General features: G+C 40.9%; 2 protein-coding genes across 3 annotated transcripts in view; one reads left to right on the top strand and one right to left on the bottom strand.

Moving 5' to 3' along the window:
* The first annotated feature begins 938 nt into the window (after nucleotides 1-938).
* The window catches only part of LOC109430278 (uncharacterized), a 334978-nt gene continuing 312461 nt past the window's right edge, over nucleotides 939-23455 (top strand). The window contains exons 1-2 of the mRNA XM_062846168.1: nucleotides 939-1254; nucleotides 21910-22395. The gene's annotated coding sequence lies outside the window, so the exon portion shown is untranslated. The remainder of the gene's footprint in view (nucleotides 1255-21909; nucleotides 22396-23455) is intronic.
* Nucleotides 5191-14866, bottom strand: LOC115263741 (uncharacterized). 2 transcript variants are annotated; one of them, XM_062846166.1, is made up of 4 exons: nucleotides 11796-14866; nucleotides 11289-11735; nucleotides 8494-8846; nucleotides 5191-8431 (listed from the first exon to the last, which is right to left on the bottom strand). In XM_062846166.1, exons 1-4 carry the CDS (start codon nucleotides 12391-12393, stop codon nucleotides 6893-6895), a joined length of 2937 nt encoding a protein of 978 aa, XP_062702150.1. In that variant the 5' UTR covers nucleotides 12394-14866; the 3' UTR covers nucleotides 5191-6892. The 2 variants fall into 2 exon arrangements, with proteins under 2 accessions (XP_062702150.1, XP_029722888.2); XM_029867028.2 differs by having other exon boundaries at nucleotides 11289-14866.

Here is a 23455-nt window from a genome sequence, read left to right as displayed (position 1 = left end):
ACGATAAGGAAAGCTGTGTTGGGAAAAGGTGCTACGTAAGGCCATATTTTTGGAGGCGGCGAAATCGATGAGTCGTAGGCTGTTTTCGCTCGTCAGCTGGTGGGCGCTGAACTTCCCAATCGTGTCGGTCTGAATTCCTCAATCATTTTTTTTTTGTCGGTGGAGTCGCTACCGTTGGTTCTGGTTCAAATGCTTTGCTTGTTTCATTTTCACTGCTTGATTTTTCATGGCTTGTTAGTCGTGATTCACCCTAATAACATTTGCGACTCTTTTGCCAATATCGAACTCCAAGTTTGGACCACACATTGCCAACAAATACCAAACTCTCGCCAGTTAAACTCTTTGCTCACCAGTAACCAAACATTAATTGCTTCCCATCATGTTCGCTCTGGTCTCTCGCAACTCACAATCTCTCATAAAATGTTGGTACACACGAGCCAGCAGAATAGCGTTTGTTTTGTGGTGAATGTACCTACACGGAGAGACGAAACTACCCAAAAGTGAGTTCTTTCCACCCAACTTCGGGGTTGCGTGCGTCAAGCCAATTTTGAGTTGATGGAATCGATGTTTTTGTTGGGTTGTTCCCGCTTGCTTCCATGTGAAAAAAAAATACCTAATTTTAAGTTTTTTCCACTCAACCGAAATTTTGACTAGGTTGTATTCACTCAAATTTGAGTACTGTGCTAGAAACTCAGATTTGGCTTGACGCACGGAACTGCAAAAGTTGGGCTGTTTCTCTCTTCACTCTCTGACAACAACAGAAAGAGCGCATGAAAAGGGAGATGAAAAAGAACTCAAAATTGAGTTTAAAAGTACCTAATTTTGAGTTTTTCAGTTTCTCCGTGTACACATCCTATTCTATTGACCAAACAATTTTCCTCTGTGCTGGGAAACGCATGGACCGTTGTAGTCGTCGCTGGTAGGAGAGGAAGTGATAAGCAGCCAGATTTATTCACCACCTCTCAGTATTCGGCCGTCGTGTCGTGGCAGCATCGCATCGCGCCAGTTAAAGGCGAGAAACTCACCGTGCGAATCGGACGCGAATCTTTCCTTTGTGTCGGACGATAGAATCGAATTGAAAGGCTTTCGCCCCCCGAAACAAAGGGCATTGTTCGCCTTGCTGTCGCCGCGAGTGAAACGTATGGTGGTTCCCGGTAGTTCCTAAAGTGATTGTTTCCAATGGATTAGGCAGCGATTAGTTCTGGAAGTGCGAAAATAAGCGATCATCGACTGTTGGACAGTTTTTCCAAACAGGTGAAAAATCAATTTTATCGGTAGCGGAGAGACGTTGCCCACACCAGAGGAAGAAAAAAAGGGGAGAAAACCAAAGCAAAACAAAAGGTGGATATCCTTCCCGTTGAGTGCTGACATGTGCGCGTTGTTGGGTTCAATGGGGTGCAAAGGGGTGCAATATAGAAAGTTTCCGTAATCTAACACAAAATATTTTTCTTCCTCTATACACAATGTCGGAAGTGGTGGGATGTGTAAATATGACAAATTTAGTTCAATTAATAAATATTAATTAATTTTATTTTATTAATATACCTTACTAAAGAAGAAATCTTGTAAGCTTAAAGGAAAAACAAGTATTACCTATCAACCAATTAAACAAAACAATAATTTCACAGTGGTCCATATTTACAAAGATATTGGGAACCAAACTTTTTTATTTGCAGGAATAACTATATACACTCCCGTTAAAAAGTTTGGGGTCACCCCCTCAAAAACATGTCATTTTTTTAGGCCCATATCTCCGCCAATTGGCGTCCAATTTCAAAACCCTAGGTTTCATTCAAAAGATAATAAGTCAAAGAAACTTTTAACATGATTTTAAAGAAACTTTTACAAAAAATTTGGAATGTGAACTTAACCCAAAGTTGCCAAATTTTCTAAAACATGAATATAAACTTACGGTAGTGTCGCTGGAAATTGGGTCGACCAAATTTTAAGATGAGAGCGGTAATATAACCCATTTTCTATTAGCTTTCAACTCCTTTTTACAGAACTTAGCTAAAAAATCTAGAAAAAAGTTATTAAGTAAATTAATCCTTGATGTCATCGACCAAAAGGTTGGGTTCACTTTCGTAAAACATGGAAAAGTGAATTGGTGATATCTTCGTCATCTATAGTTCAATTTTAATTATTTTTGGCTCATTTCAAAGATAATTAACTAAATTTACGTTTGATGTCTTCAACTTAACGTATTTAACGATTTTTGTATACAAAAATGTTATGCTATGCAGTAAGTATCATTCATTTTGTTTCAAATAAGCCAAGAAGAATTAAAATTGAATGAAAGATGACAAAGATATCAACAAATCACTTTTCCTTGTTTTACGATAGTGACCCCAAACTTTTGGCCGATACAGCATTTTGAGGGGTGATCCCAAACTTTTGGTCGATTACATCAAGGATTAATTTACTTAATAACCTTTTTTTCTAGATTTTTTAGCTGAGTTCTGTAAAAAGCAGTTGAAAGCTAATAGAAAATGGGTCATATTACCGCTCTCATCTCAAAATTTGGTCGACCCAACTTCCAGCGACACTGCCGTAAGTTTATATTCATTTTTTAGAAAATTTGGCAACTTTGGGTTAAGTTTACATACAAAATTTTTCGAAAAAGTTTCTTTTAAATCATGTTTAAAGTTTCTTTGACTTATTATCTTTTGAATGAAACCTAGGGTTTTGAAATCGGACGCAAATTGGTGGAGATATGGGCTTAAAAAATGACATGTTTTTGAGGGGGTGACCCCAAAACTTTTTGAACGGGAGTGTACATTCTTCGGGATAGTTGTAGATCTATCAATTCTGAGCAAGTTTGCTTAACTTACTTTTTATATAGCTTTAAAATTGATCGATCTAGAGGTATTTTTCTGAATAAGTTAGGGTGGTTCAAGAAAAACCGGTTTTCTGGCGTTAATTTTTTCAGCTTTGATTTTTCATCAAAGTCGCCAGAGATACAGTTGGAGAGCATTTGAAGACGCGTCGTTCCGTGCGCTGAGATGGTCGTTATCTCTTTTGGTTCAAAAGTTACAGGCATTTTTCTTAAAAAATCATAGTTTTTTTAAAAGGTGTTATGACGGGTTGGGGCAAACATAAAAAATATCTTTTGCCCGCATTCAAAAGAAGAAATGTTGTTATAAAACATATCAAAAAACTAGAGGAGTGTTATTTTTGCAACTCAAGTGAAAAATACTTAAAAAGTGCCTATTTTTCTAGAAAATCATCAATATCTTTTGAACGGAATGACGTAGCAACATTCTCAGCGCACGAAAATGTGCGTTTTTGCAAGCTCTAAAAGTGGTTCTTAGACAACATTCCTTTCCCTTCCCAGCTGACTATAAGGATTTGGCCGGCGCCGTTATTGATCAAATATGCATGAGCTGCTAAAAATTGCACTTTGAGAATAAGTGGAATGTCCCAGCCCCTTATTCAGTTGGATCTCAGTGCAACTGGTACCAGTTCAGATCAATCACGGAGGAGCAACCATTGACATGTATAGTCAGAATTGATCGTTGATCGTATCGATAATTGAGCCATTACTTATACTTGCATGTGTGCAAACAAACTTTTGTTTATGTTGTGTGTGAAATTGATCACAACAAGTCAAACACAAAGTGAGCAAAAATAGTAAAACATGAAAAAGTTTTATCTGTCGCAAATTTTTAATTTTCGATTTATCTAGGTGGACAAAGCTAGGAATCGAAAGACAAGGAGTAGTTCTAGCGAAAGCCAAAGAAAAAATGTTGATATGTTAAAAAAGTCTGAGAGTTCTGGAGAGCCAAATTTGAGCCATTTGTATGGAAATTTCACTTTTTTGAGCTCCGTCACGAAAGGGATATGATGCCGGTCCTACGTTTTTGTTCTTTTGCTTAGATTTCTTCTGTGTACATGCTTCTTTATAATGTCCCTCCAACCCGTACAAAAAGCACTTATTCTTGAGTCCTCCATGGAATATCCTCACCTTCCAGCCACTGATCTCTAGAGATGCAGGAATCTCTTTTACAATATCCACGTACAATCCCCGAACACCAGTGTGTAAGTGGTTCAGTCCTAAACCGGGCGGGAACTTCTCTCGAGTAATGCTTTCCACTTTCCCGTAGTTAGAAAACGCCAGTTCTAAGCTGCTGTCGGGCACCTCCGGAGCGATGTCAAGAACACGCACGAAGGTGCTCTTTGTTCGCGCTACAGCTAAACGTACATCCACCATCTTTCCATCCGTATAATGAAATTTAATTGTGTCCGCGCGCCGCTGCAGCACAGTTTCCATTGCTTGTTCGGTTTTATACTTGATGCATAGCATCCTGACTGGAAGTTGATACATATGTACACTGTTTCCAATTGCATCAGATCCGACGCGTGGACAAAGTTGATCCAAACAAAAGCCTACAGTTTGAGTACAATCCAACAATCGACCGGGAGCAAGCTACTGCTACGTCCAATACAGAGCAAAGCAGAAGGTAAACTCTGGAGCTCGATTTGATTTGGTCGTATGTACAATTTTCGAAAAGTGGAGATAATGGCTAGCAACGTTTCTGAAATGGAAATTAAATCCTATTTAAAATTAAAGACTGAAAACTTCTCAAAGTCCATATTATATCACACAGTTTAATGCCGTCTAAGAAATTTACAATTGAAATATCAAAACAACAGTACATCTACTAAGTTATTAACAAAAATAAGTTTTACGTCGGTCTGAGATTCTATGCAAGACTTTCGACCTCATCGATTCGACCTTATACCAGACACTACTGTACTTCGCACCGGGGCGTTCAGACGTTTTGACATCTGAAAATGTTCATACGTCAAAGTACGTTCGGACCAGTTGAGCGCTGGTTTTGTACATTCGACCTACAATTGTAAACAAACATAATTAAATTCTTATCAGTAAGATAATTATACTTAACATGCATTTTAAACACTTTAATGGTTCATCAAAATAATAAGAGTGGATCTGCATGCAAGGTCATAGGAAAACTCATTAGTGCTGCTGTAAAATTGGCATCTGGAATTGTACCAGGGATGCGCAAAGGAAGCGGATTGTCGTTAATAGCAATGCTTTAAGCAAAGGTTGTTGGAGGTGCTTCAGGAGTACGCTTCGAATGTAAGAATTTTTAAGTTCTGGACAATGTTCCCACCACAAGACTTTATTGGATTTATTGATTATTCTTTCATATTTTTCAGGTGTGATGAGGAACTGGCGCAAGATAGTAGTCCTTAAGATTATTATGGAGGTCATGGAGGCAAACGCTCCGACTTTGTTTTATCGACGCAAATTAACCCGGAAAAGTACCGAAAAATGCATTACGTTCACCGTAAATAGCTTTTAGAAGTGTGTAATTCGATATTAACAACAACAAATAATTCATTTTGGAAGTGTAACGATCACAGTTTAGTATATCAAGGGCTGGATCAGCCTGATAAAGTGAAATATTCTCAGAGGCATATAATACCCTGTATTTCTGCATATTCAATAAAATGGGTAGTCAACTAACTAGTGGTTCATATATATTTTTTAAATAGAGAATTGTCTTTTGATTATTTGAACATGAATGTTGAGCAAGCTTCTTTAAAATATATAGTTTTATATTGGAAATTTAATCAAATATGGCAAGAAAACTCTCATTTTCTTCTTTTCTTATTGACGACAGTACTTATTGACGACGGTTGCTTACGAGGTTGCTTATTTAACAAACGATTTAGACAGTCTATGGATATTCTTGCTAATGCAACTGTATGACAAAACCACAGTAGGCAGGCAGTACGACGTTTGCCGGGACAGCTAGTCTTTTATAATAATAAGTAAGCACGGGATGTCTTGGATAGTGCATCCGTTCCTTTTTTGATTAGAGTGCTTCCATTTTGATCCTACTCAAATCAAAAGTTTGGATTGATTGATTTGTCTTCATTAAATAGACTTTCAGCCTCAAAAGATTGGACTCGAAATTGCTGCACTGTTTGTTTTTATTGCGAAAAGAGGGCCACAGCTGTAAAGGCGTGGGCATTCAGCATAAACATGCTGAGATGACGGCTTCGATTTTCGGACGATCGAGGAATTTTTCTTTAAATTTTGTTCACTTCCTTGGGCATAGATCACCCAAGTAACCACGCTGCTGTATTACTATGTATGTACAATTACAGTTGAACTTAAGTGGGAAAGGGCCCCAATATAGTCGCGTTTTACGTAGCTAACTTTAATTTGGCTTACTTAAGGCTCTTTCCCACTTTAGTTCAACTTTGATTGTACATTGTACAGCAATGTTTGCTTGATATATACACCGTTTTTATACATGCATCACGGCTTGAGCAACTTGGCTACTTGGGGAGTACCTCCGCGCCTGCCACACGATATACGAATGCAAAATGGTCATTGGCAGAAGCAACTCTCAGTTACTGCCTGTGATAGTTGCCTGGGTAGTTGTCATAGTGAAAACCAGGCTTTGTCTTAGTAAGGACGTCACACCAAGATGAAGAGGAATCAAAATGTAAAAGAGAGGATCAATAAGTGATATGGAATTTGGGAGCGTAAGATTATTACTTTCACAACGACCTATGCCTTGCTAAAACTTTCTACGAGTGCCATTTTTTGAGCAGCAGACCACGCAACAGAGTAAGACTATAGACTTATTTCGTAAGACAGCATATTTATTCAGGCGATATGGGTTCCTTGATAATGTAAATATGTAAATGAATGTCTAGATGATTGAAAGTAGGTTTAAAGTACGACTTTATTATAAAAAAACAGTGCAACGAATAACAATTCAAAAATATCGTTGGTATGAATCAGTTTTAGGATTGATTATAATTGAAGTTGAACTGAACATTTAACATCAATGCTCATACTGCCTGAGTGAGCAACTTACAATTCAACTTATTGCCTTGTCCGTAGTTCTTATTCTTCATCTTCTGTATCATAAATGTCGCCCTCAAAGTGGTCAGGTGCATCATTACTGTTTGGCCTGCGTCCCCTCTTAGGTTCCACCAAACCCTTTAGGAACGCTTCATAATAGTCCTTTTTTACTACATACGGCAAGAGACTTCGCAGATCCTTCAATTTTGCGGTAGGCAGCTCTATCAGCTGTGATTCTATTCGCTTGAGTTCGATTTCTCGGTCGATCTTCTTTCCAGACATGAGACAGATTTCCTTGTAATCTTCTTCTGCGAGGTCGTATTTGAAGCGAACTGTACCGATGTTATCGGTAGTGAATGCAAACTCCATTACTTTTTTGAAGCTGAAAGTTTCGCCTGACGTAGTAGTTTTTGGAATTGTGTAGATTTCTTCTAGGGCTGTAATATCTAGAAAATCCTTCTGCTGCATGCTAACAACCTCGATGGGCACCGTCCTCTGTATAGCTGCTATGAAGATCTCCCAATCAGAAGGAATTTCTATTGACACCTCAGTGCGTTTTTTGGCACGTTCGATCGTCGCGTGGATCGTATCCACTTCCATGTGGGAATGGCCGGTCTTCATGAAACGGTGGATGATGCGGAGAGCTCGGCCTTCTTTTTTCAGATTTTTTAACACGTGCGTGAACATAAAAACTACATTTTTGTTGTGGTTCTGTCCTGCGCAACGATCGCTGTAGTAGATTACTTCTTCTACGGTGGTGGGCATACGCTGCAAATCTTGCATAACGCAAGAACCTACTTCTTTGGAGCCTCTTCTGGCCCTGGTTTCATCCCACATGTAACAGTAGGCCTTGTTCTGGCCCAAATAGCTTTCAAGAAAAGATAGATTTAGTGTATATAATTGACGCTTGTAGAAAGCAACTCCACATTTTAAAAATGGTGTTGGAAGTTGCTTTTGAAGATCAAATGAAACCGTCCGCACAGTGTAATCGATCTTTGATCGTTCCACATCTGCATTCTTCTGGTCATATACTCTCTGTGCCGCTTTCTGGTGATCATCCCGCACTTGTTTTAAACGAATGATTTCTTTCTCTTCTGTCGCTATTTTGATTTCAACATTCAGTCGGTCGCACTCATCGCAAGTATCTATCTTCGGCTTGCGGAAATGTAGGTTGAATGTCTTAAAAATGATCCTGTAGCTGTCATAGCATACTGCAACGAGGTTATCAGTCCCACATTTGGCTTGGTAGAGTTTGTACAATGATGTCAAGTTAAGGTCGCCCGAAAGATATAGCCGCTCTGATTTTTCTCGACCGTAATGACTGGAGTAGGCCGGAAATGAAAGAATGTGATCTTTGATGTATTGCTGGTGCTCTGCGCTGATAGTCCGAGCGGATCGGTTTTCACTGCGTTGATCATCAGAAGCCACTCCATCGCCTATAACCCTTTTTGCTGCCAGATTCCTTAGCTTGCGATCGCCAACATCGAAGGTAGCCATGAACATTACCTTGCATACTACTACCGGTCCTTTAACGCCAGGAAGTTTGTATGATCTAGAATAAAGCCGTCGCGAGTTGATCACCTACAAAGAAAAGTATATGTTGTGATTGATGACCAATGACCATATGTGTTATATATGATTACCTTCCTCCTTGCGGTTTTGGATACCTCCATGTGGTTTGCCAAGAACTGGTTCTGTCCAGATAGTTTCAAATTCAAAAAATTTCTCAACAGCTTTGAGCGTACGTGATCGGGGTATTTGTTGAAGCATCTACGCCTACAACTGCAGGCAGGTCTTATTTTTCTTGCTGGTATGACTATTCCATCAGATCGAGTGTACTGCAAACCCTTTTCCTTTCTTCGCTTATTATTCGCTCGTTCTTTAGCTTTGCTAACTTTAGGTTCCAAACACTCTCTCGCCATAACTTCCATCGCTTCAATACTTAAGTTGATCATTGTAGCTTTATTCACATGTTCTTGAAGGGCTGAGGTTTCTCCTGTAACATGTTTGAGTGGATTGATGCATTAATTGTAATGAACATAATCAAATTGGGTCCCGATTGGGTCCTATAACAGTTCCCCGAATTCCATTTCCCCGAAAACCATCCCACAGTGGGCAGAAATTGGGCCGTAATCGGACTTATTTAGAAGCCGCTGGTTTTGAAACTCGAACTGATGCATTTTCCATGGAAAATTGGTCAATAAATCGAATGGTGGTGGTTTCATCCTGTGCTATCCTCTATTTTGCCCCATTTTACCCTGAATCAGCCATTTTCAGTGGGTATACTTCCATAACTCCGCACGTCACAATAGCTCTAAAAGCTGGTCGCAGTGGCTTAAATACCCAACAAGGAATAAAAAAGGAAGAGGAAGAGGAATTCCGGAGGAATCCTGACAGGAATTCCAATGGAATAGGAATTGTCAAAGAACACAGCTAGTGGCGTTCGGCAATTACCGAAATCTCAATTGGGTTCTTTAGGGGTATCAGGATTATTTCATAATCGGATTCTCTGCCCAAAAATTAGTCGAAATCCAAAATTTCATAATTTTTGGAGTCTGGGAACTATTTTTAAAATTCATTTAAAGTTTGTATGAGGAAATTTTTTTGTTCGGGTCGAACTGTCGCTTTATCGATTGAACTGTCATTCTATCCACGAAAATTAAAACTGTTTTGTTAATTTAACCATCAAAACAAAGGTATTGGAATCCAATAAAATCACGTTATACTCAGAAAAATTAGCTCTTTCGATTAGGCTATAGAAAGTAGCAATATTTCATTCACTAAACAACCCAATTGCTGAGCGTTCTTTTTTTACCGGAATTCTGTAAAAAACATAACAAATTTCGGTAAAATGTTATCGTAATGTTGTAATGTTAACGAAGTTCGGTAAGTATTACCGAAGTCGGTGTTTTTTTCTAAGTCATCCTGACAGCAATTCCGGAGGAATCCCGACAGGAACTCTGGAGAAATTCTGTCAGGATTCCTCCGGAATTCGAGTTAAGATTCCTCTACAATTCTTGTTAGGATTCCTCCGGAATTCCTGTAAGGATTCCTCTGGAATTTCTGTTAGGATTTCTCCGGGTTTAGAGCAATATTTTAACTAAATTTATGAATGCAGGGCGCAATAAAGTAAAATGGGCCACTTCTTGAAATTAGTACCGCATACCATCACCGCCATTCACTTCTGTAAAGATTAAAACATCAAGTGTACACCGAATAAAAGATTATGAATACTAACCCATGTTTCCTTGTTTCAAAATCCATCTCGACCACACCTAAAACTGAGACCTTTCATTTTCAACAAGGTGTAAAATGTAATAAGGACCAAAGTTTTTTCCTTTGATTACTAAAATATGGTGTTCCACTAGAAGCTCATCTGTTATAGGGCGAGTTGTACACAGTCCATGGAACAAAGTGGAAAGCTTTGTCATAGACAGTTTGAATTGGATAGAGGTGATAGAGAAGCAGTACTCTATATAACTTGCCTAATCATTTCACAGCACTGCCTTTTCTATTCATTCCAAAAGAGCTATTTCTTTATACCCTCATTATTAGCAGAAAGAATAGCACTGCCCCCACTCGCATAACAGTCCCATTTGACTTTCATCACTTTTGAGTTAACGTTATAAATAGTCATCATTTTCGTTGTACTTCCAAAAACAATAATAAAAATTACGAATTATCAAGTCAATGTGCGAAAAAAATACCAAGTCATGAGCGTCCCATATCAAAAGTACTCGCATAACACTCCCATCATGGATTTTGTGTCACGTAACACAAAACTGAACAACTTAGTAATGATTATAATATTTTTACAGTTATTATATATTCATGTGCAAAGCAATCTGTAAAAATTTCGAGATGATCGAAATATTTTTCAAATTTTGGCGATTTTTCAAAGTTTTATATGAAAAGTAGTAAGTGTCATTCGGGGAAATGGCTTTGGGGGTAATGGCTTTTGGGGTATTGGTCGGTGGATGTTTTCGATCATTTGGCAATCATTTGTCTCATTTGTCTATAACTCTGTTCAGAAGCCCAATATTCAAATGTGATGTTCGAATAACTTGTAGATTATTGTTTATCCTACAATTATCACCTAGGACGCCATATTCTAACTATGGCGTAAAAGTGTTAGTACTACCTACTCATACTAAACGATCGGATTTTTCGATCGTTTAGTATGAGTAGGAGGTACTAGCGCTGTCACGCCGCATATATGAGAGTTAGCATATGGCGTCCTTGGTGATAATTGTAGGAAAAACAATAAACTACAAGTTATTTGAACATCACATTTCAATATTGGGCTTCTGAACTGAGTTATAGACAAATGAGTCAAATGATTGCCAGATGATCGAAAACATCCTTGGTTTTCGGGGAGGTGGGATTCGGGCTAATGGCATTCGGGGAACTGTTATAGTATCATAAAATTGATATTCACCTTTATCGAAACTTTGATCCGGTGGGGGTGTTTCTTGAATCTCCAGATCATCATCCAAGCCGAGCTCGTCAAGAGTATGATATTTTTGAAAATACTCGAAAATGGAGAGATCATTCAAATCGTAATCAGTTTCGTCTGTTGTCTCAGATGCATCATCAGAATTCCAATCGGGATCACTGCTCGAATCGTAGAACTTATCCTCGAGATCATTTTCATCTACCGATAGTTGAACGTCATCGTCTTCAGTGTCGAAAAGGCGTTTTTTTGATAAACAGTCTCGGTTAACCGTAGATACACTTTCCAATGCCGGCATTTTTATCGGCACATGGAACGTTGGTTGATTTTGGTCGAATTCTTTATGACCCGGTAGGGGCGTTGATCTTGGTGTAGACGTTACGATGTTGATGAATGACGCATCATCCACCATGTCTTTTCCCGATTCCTGACCTAGAATTATTGAATTATTAAAAGACAACGTAAATGTGTTTTCTATTGTTTTAAACTTACGATTTTCATCCCGATGCACATTAGGATACAACACTGACTCCTTGTGACTCGGTGTAGACGCTACCATATTGATGAATGACAAGTTATCAAACGCGACGCGTGGCTGTTTGCAGTTCAGAGCAGATTGTGACAATGGTGGTGGCTTGTTTGTAATTTCACCCAAAATACGATTACCATACTGCGAGTACTCAAAGGAACACGATGAGAGTCGATCGTCCACACATGAGAGTTGATCATCATGCATACTAAGTGGGACAGACCGATTTCGCCATGGATTTAATCGTCTTGAACTCGTCCTCCATCCTGCATGCGACGATTGGCTCATCGTAGAAGCATTGTGATCTTGTAGTTTTGTGATAAATCGTTCCAACGGCGAAGAACAATTCAACCGCGGGTTCCGGTTGTTATTTGGGACGGTTTGCGGTAAGGATTGCGAGCTGCGTGATTTGCTTTTGATATTAGGCGTCATGCTATGGCAAATGTCATGCGCACCAGGTTTTACCTTACGAGGCGGTCCTGCAGTAAAAAAACAAAGCGTTGAAATTGCTTTTACAAATAATATGAAATTGTTATCGTCGCGGCAACAAATTGAAGTCATCGCTTATACTGACTGACAATGATTGCATAACCGTCCCATATGAATAGGAAACCCAGCAAATATGGGACTGATATGCGATGATAGGCGGTATAGCACATGCTAAGTTGCAGATGCGAAGTATATTTTGAATCAATTGAAGTAAGAATGGAAATTTACGCATTTTCGGCAGTTCTGTTCTTTTCGTCATGGTGCGATTTTTGAAACCTAAAATCCTTCCCAATCAAGCTGAATTGTATGGCCAAGTTTTAGGAAATTTGGCCGACAAAAATCACCCATGACGAAGAGAACAAATCTGCCGACAATACACTAATTCGCCCTATTGCACATCATTAAGCTAATTGAGAGCAACATTTCTGAATAAATCAATTTTGGAACCGCCGTATTTCAATCAAAAACACAATGCAATTACCGTCAAAATATCCGCAAGATAAGTTCTGCTTTCTTGTTGAATCCTGTGGTTTACGAGCTGCAATATCATCCGAAGAGGTCATCTTCTGTCCAAAAATTACCGGAAGATCGAGGGATGGAGTTGGAGTTGACCGGTTTAACCAAGCATTGGAATGATACTCCGTTGTCCCGGATTGGGTAGACGGTGCAGACCTATTCATCCATGGACTTGCTAACCCCGGCACTGTCTGTCGAAGGTCGAGTGACTGTTCCATCGGCGGATGTGAACACATGGGTTCTTCGCTCGGTTCTTCGTGTGAAGTGACTGGATTCGGTGATTCCTTTGCTGTGTAGCAAATCCTTGCGTCTCGCCTTGCGTATGCATGCTCTTCTTTGATGTTTGACGATGGCGACGGAATGCCACCACACGTATGCGGTATCATCGGTACCGCATCCTCGTCGCTTTCGGCCAATTTAAGAGCTGCATCTGTAGAAAACAATATTAGAATATTATAAAACAATGCTGATAGTTTTCAAAACTCACCCAATAAACAGTTTATTCCGATCATTTTACAATTTAATTCTAAAAACTATTTAACTATAATGCGCTAGTAGCGTCGTAACTACGCTGTTTTTTTGTTTTGACAGATGTCGTTCATTCGACCTTCGAATGACATAAGGTCGAATACACGAATTTTTGGTTTTAGTCATTTTTGGTACTAAAGACCTTTTGCGGAATTAGGTCGAATGTACGATTTTTTATTTTTTCATATTTTTGTTAGTTACGGCATAATGTTTCAACATTTTCTAAATTTAAGGGAATATGGTATCGAGATGATATTAATACCATACATGTAACTAAGTATAATGGACCCATTGAAGAAAAAAACTCGATTAGTGTACTTTTGTTACTTACGACCAAATCAAATCGAGCTCCAGAACTGATCTTTTTTTGGACCCACTCTTATGTATATGCTCAAACGTGTTATCCCCACCATGTTCGCTATTTACACGGTTTTCTCACCTACTCCCTCCACATTTTGCTCATTTCCTAAGTGTCCTTTTAAGCTCTGTACATCATTTGTGCACATTTTTTCGATGATGTTCCCCTAAAAGTTCAAATATTTTGAAACAAACTGTTGGAGGAATCGCATAAACCGCTATACATATGCTGAGAAAATAGGTTTACCAACAGGATGTAGCTTACAAATAGAACTATTAATCAATAATTTTAAAAAGCCAGTGTTTTCTAACTGCGTCCATACTTTCTGGGCGGTCTTTAGCTACAGCATCCTTCAGGGCTAAGGAGGCGTCCTCCCTCTGATCCGCTCTAACCTTTGGTGGCTGAGGACCTTTAAACGGACGCAACCTCTTGTTCCTTTCGATCCGGGATGGGTCGATCTTTTCAGGCCCACCCTTCCCAGCTATCCGGGACGCTAAGCTGGGGACTACCAACCTCCTGGCTTTACGGCGCTTTTCGGCGTACTCTTTGAGCTACCCGCGAATACGAAGTTGCCGCAGTAGTTTATCATGGTCTTGCTCGGCCTATTTGAGGTCCTTACTGATGTTCGAGTTCAAGAACCCAAAATTAATGTTGGAGTGAAGCTGTTGCGCAGCCACCTCCATTATATACTCATTGATAGCCACTTATATGCTTTCTTTTCTTGAAGAGTTTTTAAAAAAGCATATTAGAAATACTTTAATCTTTATTTATGTTAATTACTTTTCACATAAGTCACTTAATCACAATCACTGATCGCTACAACGAAAACCCGAGTATCGCACGCACGACCGCACTAGTTAGAGGTAAGAATTATATTAAAAATGAAGTCCCTGCATATTGACTATGGGTCCCTAGCTGGCGATTGGCTAACTGCTGAGTCAGAAGTATCGGCCTGGTTCTGCTGCTGATGTTGTCGTCGTCGTCGTTTGTGTATGAATCTGCTGGGTTGCAAGAGTCCGTCGATGATGTTTTGATACCGGCTGTTGCTGGGTCACATACCGATCGGCTTTACTGGTTGGTCGATGAACTGCTGCGTCAGGAGTATGCATCCGGTGTGGTTGTTGTGGGGTAATGTCCATAACTAGCCCTCATCAACCACGCTTCGTCCATGGCCTCTCCCGACTAGCCAGCCGGGGAGGAAATGGGATTTCTTACGCTGGTACCTTTTCATGTCTACGCTCTCTAAATCTTGACAAAGAATATATTACAAGTATATATTCTAAATCTTGACAAAGAATTCTTACAAGAATATATTAGAAGTAAGAAGAAGAACGACGAAGACGCGCGGTCCGTATTTTGCAGCTCCGCGAATTTTATTCTTTAGTTTAATAAATTCACTCATATCCGTCGTTTACGCGGTTCCGTTGTAAAAGAAACTTTTCCGTCGCATAAAACAAGTGGAGGTTGGCGAAATACTTCGCTAACTATTTAGAAATTAGACATTTTCCAATTTTCAATTCGCCTAACCTAAGTTCGCGAAAACTTTTTCTCCTTCCGAGAATTCAGTAATATGTACTAGTGTGTGTACCATCGAAACGTCAGCGACATACGTGCAGCAAGTGGACTGGTTTCCAATTAGAAAAAATTGTAGTGCTACTATCACCCGGTGCGACATGAAAGATGAAGACGTCTGCGGGCTCTGCAACAGCACAACCCCTCCGGCCAAAAAAGGGGGGAAAAGGAAGAAGAGTGTCCCTGTTAAATGGATCTGCTGTGACACCTGTCTTGTGTGGTTTCACGCTGTTTGCGTTCGCATTAGTGATTTACAAATGGAATGCGCATCAAGCTATCACTTTTTCTGTGAATCATGTACCGTACGAGGACACCTTGTTCTCAAACAACAAGCATCTGCCGGCAGCAACGACGAAATCGAGGCGCTTAAGAAGATCATCCAGGAGCTTTCGTTGCAGCTTTCTCAACTTCGTGCAGAAATCGATGAGGCCCGTGCTGCAAGTAAAAAGCAGATCAACAGCATTCAGAATAAACTCCGCAGCGCTGAACGCTCTGACGACCAGTGCACCGCCCAAAAACAATTAGTGAACAGAATTGGGGAAAAGCTGGAGATGATAGAGGATGGCGCAAAACTAGCCCGTGTCACTTCGGAAGCAGTCAAGTCCTGTAGGCTCGCAGTTAACAAGATCCCGTACAAAGAAAGTGAAAACCTTCCGGCTATCGTGCGTAGTATACTAAATTTCCTCGGCGCTGAAAAGGAAGCGTCGTGCGTGAACTCCTGCTTTCGAATGCCTGTGAAGCCGTCAAAATGGGCTGATCGATTCCTGACACCTACCATCGTGATCATCTTCGATAATGCTGGATCAAAACAAGCAGTTCTTCGGAGGTACTTTGAAAAGCATAGGCAAGCGAAGCTGTGCAATTTGCATGGTGGACCATCGCTGGATTACAGGTTCACCATCAATGAAGTGCTGTCCATCAATACCTTCCGAGTACGAAACTTCGCTCTTCGACTGAAGCAGAATAAGAAGGTGAGTTCCGTCTTCGAAAAATGACAGGGTCTCCGTGCTGATCCCAGGACGTAAGCGCTATGTCCCAGTAGAAAATGTCGACGAACTCCGAGAACTTGTGAATCCAGGATCCCGCTCTGAAGACTCATCCGTATTCTTCGACGCTCGTCGGAGAACGCTTCTGTATCCTCGCAGTGCTAGCTGTGCTTCGTCGCTGACGTTTCCATTCAGTAAAAATGTTCCGCAACCTCTCAAATCTACGGATTGGTCACCTGAATGTCAGGGGCCTTGAAAACCACATAGATGGGGTTAAAATTATTCTAGACAAAACCCAATACCACTTCTTCGCAACAACCGAAACCAAACTCAAGTCCTCTTCACCAGTCGGTCCCATTCGTGTCCCTGGCTATAATCTCATCAAGCACACACTGTCCACCGGTCGCGGCCGGGGTACAAGAACATGTGGTGGAATAGGATTGTATGTTCAGAAGGGGATTAAGGCTGTTCCTTTCCTAAAATCTACGCCCGATCCTAATGTGCCACTAGCCTTGCGATTCGAATTTCTGGCAGTAAGCGCTAGACTGAACGACCTCAACATTTGTGTGGTAGTAGTTTACAACCCTTCCTGCTCAAACCCGAACTTCAGCAGTAGCTACGAAAAACTTCTTCTCGATCTGTTGGAACAAGACTTTGACCGAATATACATCGTTGGAGATTTCAACGTGAATGTTGCTGCATCTGCTCCCTCCACAAACTTGCACGCACTTCGTCAGATCAATTCGACATTCAATCTGATCGTGCTGCCAACTGGACCCACCCGCATCACGGAAAATAGCTCCACTACAATCGACCTTCTAATTACGAACTCGCCAGATACAGTAATTAAATCGAAAACAGCTTCCGCAAACGCAATTTCGGATCATGAGATAGTATATCTTTTAGCGAATATCAAAGTTCGCAAGCCTGCTGCCCAAACCGTTCTAGTAAGGAATATGCGGGGAATCGACCAACTACAGTTGCAAGCTGCATTCGAGGAAAAAGATACTCGACCATTCTATGACGCTGTGGATGTTGACGCCAAAGTAGCCTGGATGGACGAAGAATTAAATGAGCTTCTGCAGCGGTTTGCCCCTGAAAGGAGCATAATCGTTCGTGACCGACGCACACCGTGGATCACAAATGAAATTGAACAAGCTGTGGCACTGAGGGATCATGCTTTCGCTCTGTATAGACGAAATCCCAATAGGACACGCGGTGATGTTCGGTGGCGAGACTACACCAGCAAGCGAAACAGGGCAAGCTCTCTCGTAATGGCTGCAAAAAGACGATACGCGGAACAGCATTTTAGCACGAACCTACCCGCTAAGACACTCTGGAGTAACCTTAGGAGGGAAGATATTCATAACAATCCGAAGAAGAATGCACCCGTAGAAGGAACAGATGCCGAAGAACTCAACCAGTTCTTTGCAGAAGGCCACCGCGAGCATCAAGAAGAAAACCACTACCCACCTGTTGTCCAGCTTCAACATCGATCGGAACCAGACCATGGGGTGAATGCATTGGACTTTCGACACACTGATGCCAATGAAGTCTGCCGGATGGTCTACGAGATACAAACAAATGCCACAGGTTCAGACGGCATTCCAATTTCCTTTGTTAAACTCCTGTGCCCTTTCATCCTGCCTCTCCTGGCTCACCTATTCAATCTCATCATCGACACAAGTTTATTTCCATCGGCATGGAAAAAGGGAATTATCACCCCCATCCCCAAATCACCGAACCCCACGCAACCCATCCGTCCGATCAGTGTTTTACCAGCGATTTCGAAAGTACTCGAAAAAATCCTTCTTGCTCAGATTACCGCGCACCTCAACGAAGCTAACCCACCACTCCTCGCACGCAACCAGTCCGGCTACAGGAAAGGCTTTAGCACCACAACAGCTCTCACGAAAGTTGTCCACGACATCTACACCAACTTCGACGACAACCGCTGCACAGTGATGGTGTTAGTGGACTTTTCACTTGCCTTCAATTGTGTGGATCATCGGCTGCTGAAGAGTAAACTCCTAAACGAATTCAAATTCTCGCGTACTGCATGCGAACTGATTTCATCTTTCCTTCGAGGACGCACTCAGGCAGTTCGGCTTGGGAATGTACTGTCAGCAGAAAAAGAAGTTCTAGATGGTACACCACAGGGGTCTTGTCTCAGCGCAATACTGTTCAGCCTCTACATCAACAGTTTGCCCGAGATACTGAGATGTGAGTGGCAATTGTATGCTGACGACCTCCAAATCTACCTTTCCGGACCTGCTGATGACGTGGATAGACTTGTAAGAACTATCAATGAAGACCTAGGCTCCATAGTTGAGTGGGCGAAGCGCAATCGTCTCTCGCCGAACCCGAAGAAAACGCAGGCGATTGTTTTCTCTAGGAATGGCTCTGTAACACCACGACAAGACATCATTTTCAATGGCATGGTTATTCCGCTGAGTAACCATGTTACAAACCTCGGACTACACATGGACAGCAAACTCTCATGGACGCATCAAGTCAACGATATCATGATGAAGGTCTACAACACTCTCCGTACCTTCAGGAAATTTGCAACTGTATTGACACTACCGACTCGACTCAAGCTGGTGCAAGCCGTGGTGATGCCCTTTTTCACCTATGCCGATATAGTTTACTACCCAGGGCTGTCAGCGGCTCTCCGTGAGCAATTGCATCGCTGCTTTAAGTCAACTGTTCGTTTCGTGCACAACCTTCGGCGACGTGACACAACGGTTGCAGTACGACACTCCATCCTTGGTCATGACCTGCCAACAAACTACCGACTTCGGGTGTGCTGCTTCATGAAGCAGGCATACGAGAGGTCATTGCCAGGTTACCTTATGCAACACATACAACACGGACGCCAGGAACGAACCGCTGGTCTCATAGTGCCCAGACACACAACATCTAGCGGCAAAAGTGTACTGGTCAATGGCGCCATATGCTGGAATGGACTACCAACGACTGTCAAGCAGGAGCGTCGGTTAATGGTCTTCAAACGTGCTGTAACTAGATTGTAGTATACCTAGAGTTAGAGCAGATTAATAGTAGTTACTTAATAATCGAATTTTGTTGTTCCTAATGTAAATCTTCAGTAGTTTAGTTTTGTTTCCTTGCCCTGATATAAAGTATATGTATACTAGAGTGGGTCAACGTTGTATGGAGAAACTTTAAATTTGGTCGTACCAACCCGGAACAAAGCTTTTTCGATCTATATTAGCGTCCAAAACAACTGTGCAAAATTTGGGAGCGATTGGTTGCGTCCCCGTATTCCGCATTGCGATTGAAATTTGTATGGAAGTTAGTATGAGAAAACGTACTTTTTTGCATTTAACTCATAGGATGAATTCTTTTGTCTAATACCATGTAACTAATAACGTTAAAGTATAGCCTAGGATATGCCGAAAAACTTTGCCGAAGACCGCAAAGTGATCTGACGCTTGTGAAAAAAGTTATTCGCCTGGTAACTTAGCCCAAAAATTGAGATTTTATTATTGATGTTATTCCTTTACATGTTAAATGTTAATCACCACCTGGCAATCTGTACGTTATAACTTTTTTCGCAAGTGTTGGATCACTTTGCGGTCTTTGGCAAAGTTTTTTGGCATATCCTAGGCTATACTTTAACGTCATTAGTTACGTGGTATTAGACAAAAGAATTCATCTTTTGAGTAAAATGCAAAAAAGTCCGTTTTCCCATACTAAATTCCATACAAATTTCAATCGCAAAGCGGAATACGGAGAAGCAACCAATCGCTCCCAAATTTTGCACAGTTGCTTTGGACGCTAAAAGGAATCGAAAAAGGTTTGTTCCGAAAAATCGACTTTGTTGACCCAGTCTAATGTATACTGACAGGATACCGTATTCAATAAAATTACAATTACAATTACTTACAAGACACTATACATTATTGAGAAATGTTAAAAACTGTGTATTCTCAGAATTTCGATTGATTGATTAATTTGTCTTTATTTAAGAGACTTTCAGCTCAGAATTTCGACATTCATCTAGCAGGAGTCTTACTGGTGGGGATATAATACAAGAGACATCGTAGAGTGGTTGAAAATAGTTCACAAGTCAAGTTTTTTTTCTGAGATAGAGAGGGAGCTTTTGATACTTATTAGGCTACCTTTCTCCACCAAACCCGGACTTGGATGTTATGTGATCTTATATCTTTATAGCCGTAAACAACTATCTTCCTGATTCTCTACGGAATACAATCATTACCTGTTGCTCATCCTGCATTGCTATGTCGTGGCCAGCCCAACGTTTGTTATCTATGCCAAATTTATCTTTTATTTTCCTGACATAACTGGTGATTCTAGCGCCGCCGCCAGAAGCCATTCTTATTTTATCGATGAGTATTATCACCAACGCCTTTCGCTCAAAGACACCAGATGTTTTCCAATCTATTTCCTTATTGTCCAAAACTCGTGGGGGTATAGAGCAACCGGAAGGATAGATTTTTTCCTCTTCTCTCCACTTCCTGGCGTAGCATCCCCACTGGGACAAATCCTGCTTCTTAGCTTGATTCTTAGTTCTTAGTTCTATAAGTACTTCCACAGTTATCAAGTGAGAGCTTCCTCTGCCAATAATCATTTTGCATATGTATCTCGTGTGGCAAGCAAGAAGATTCTCTATACCCGAGAAAGTCAAGAATATTTTCTTGAAATTTTCGCAGCATGGTCATGCAGAATACCCACACCTTAACAGCTGTGGCTGGAGAGGTCCTCAGGGGGGTTTCAATGTCTTATACAGCGAGAAGTTTGCTTTTGCTTGATAACCACGGGTATTAAATGGCCTCAATCTGTTGAACAGAAAACGCCCAATCCTTGCAACACCCGTGTTTATTTATGAAAACGTTGGTTGGGAAAATGTCAAAACATTCCGTTAGATGCGTGGGGTGGTTGTTGCAGTGCGCATGACCGTTCTTGGACTGGTGGAAACCGAAATTCACCACCACCTCCAGTAGGAAGCACATGCAGCAGAGTCGTCCAGAGAAGAGCCTTAAAACGAATCAACGAACCCGAAGTGGTTCTCAGTTTTCCGTAAACCATCAGCCTGTCGCGTTCGCATGTATTAGCGCTTGGTCGTGTGGGCCGGTTCGTTTTTGATCTTTCACATTCCGGAAAAAAGAAGGAAAGTGGTATTTGGCTTGCTGGTAGCAGCAGTGTGGCAATGGAATTATAAACTCTCTTCAAGTTGAAAAACTTCTGTTCGCCGAGATTAACTTGGATTCGAATTGATTTCCATATTTATGCAAATTGGTACTCTCCAGAGGGAAAGCTATCTGCAGTCCAGTGTACGCGTTACTTTACAGAAACTATCCCAAGGATTAAATCGTCAGGGTTTTTTTTTGGTGTCCAACTAAAGCAGAAGATTCCGCGGTGAACCCTTTGGGTTACGCTCACATATCTCGGAAAATTGGGGAAGAAGGATAGGCGAACGACCACCAGCAGAGTTCGATTCTCGGTTACAAGGCGCCAACCCCCTGCCACTAGACGTCGTCGCCTGGCAGCCGTCCGTCGCCGTACAGTAATGTTTCTGTGCTTTTTCCTCACATCTGTTCGATAAATACAAGCGCATATTTTTTACCCGTGAAAAATCTCAAGAAGCTAAACGAAGAAAAGAAGTGTCAGCGTAAATCATACGTAATCAAAGTAATAAACGTTCAACTATAACCAAGTGTTTCAACAAGTTAGTGCAGAATCAAGTACCATCAACTCTGGATTAAACCCGTGAGTTGCGAACGTGGCAGAAAGGTGAATGCTGATAGTTAAACCTACGCAAACAATTCGCACGCTGGGTGCATCGAACAAGGAATGGGTCGCGTGTAAGTGTGTCATTGGAATCAGCTGGTAAAACAATTCTGATAATAGCAGGTTTGAATTAATTGGCAACGTCCGCAGTGTTTGGTGATGGGAGTATAATTGTAAACTAGGAAACCTTTAGTAGAACATACGTATTGAAGCTAAGGCCAAATATGTTATATCTGAAGATTGCTGAATATCTTCTGAGATAAACACATGAGCGATTACAGCAACTAAAACAGTCGCAGATTCAGCCAGCAAACTTTTGTAGCTTCATCACTAATAAAGGTAAGTGTATTAATTTTAAGAATGCATCCTCCTTTTAAAAGTGTGTAAAATTTAAACTAGGCTTATGACAATACTGGTAGGGTATGGGGTCCACATTGCTGTATACTATATGTACTATACTGCTGTACGGCGTGGGTATTCAACATTGTAGAGAATAGAAGTGGTACTGAAAAATGCGAAGTTGAAAGAAAGAATAACGGGGTTGTCATGGAGACGCAGGTTAGAAGGCAGGTAAACAAAACTTATAAAGCAGTCTTGTGAATTATTTCGACGGAAACAAACGTCTTTTAATTCGCATCGGAAATTGGCCGAAAGAGCCAACCCCAAACAGTTTAAAGGTCTGGAATTGGATTCTTCTTGTCTCGGACATGACAAACATGACTGAGTCAACAAAGTCGATTTATTGGATGAAAGCTATTTTGATTCCTTTTAGCGTCCAAAACATCTGTGCAAAATTTAAGAGCGATTGATTGTATCCCCGTGTTTCCTATTGCGATTGAAATTCTTATAGAATTTAGTATGGGAAAACATACTATACACAGACAATACTGGAATAGTTTGGAGTCATGTCGTCAAACCAAATTGTATTGTACTGAGCCATCTCCAAGGGTGGCAAAGTATCTTACAAATCTGTCAAAGCAGAATTGCAGCATTCTGGTCAAGGCATTGACTGCCCACTGCCGACTCAGCTACCACATGGCGAATATTCAGCAAGCTGATGCATTTGCATGTGATAGCTGTGAATCCGATTATGGAACTTCGTACCATTTGATATGTAACTGTCCAGTTTTTGCGCAACTGCGTTTCCGAGTATTCGGTAAACACTTATTGAGTGAAACTGACTTCAAAGACCTGAATTTTGAGGATATTCTGTTGTTCTTATCCCGCTGTGGTAAAGAGCTATAGGCTCTCTTTCGCTTTATGCGTTATTACAGTGCTCTTTTCAGGGCGCTGTTTGAACCCATTTTGGAACGCTTATGCGTTAGTATCCTCTTCCAGGGTACTTTTCCTATTTCCCTATCTGTCCTTATCCCCATCCTCATCGTTATTTCCTTCCTTT

The sequence above is a fragment of the Aedes albopictus genome, chromosome 1 (assembly GCF_035046485.1).
Source record: "Aedes albopictus strain Foshan chromosome 1, AalbF5, whole genome shotgun sequence".
In the NCBI taxonomy this organism is placed as follows: domain Eukaryota; kingdom Metazoa; phylum Arthropoda; class Insecta; order Diptera; family Culicidae; genus Aedes; species Aedes albopictus.
Note: the sequence above shows the minus strand (reverse complement) of the source record. Positions and strands in the feature narration are given on the sequence as shown.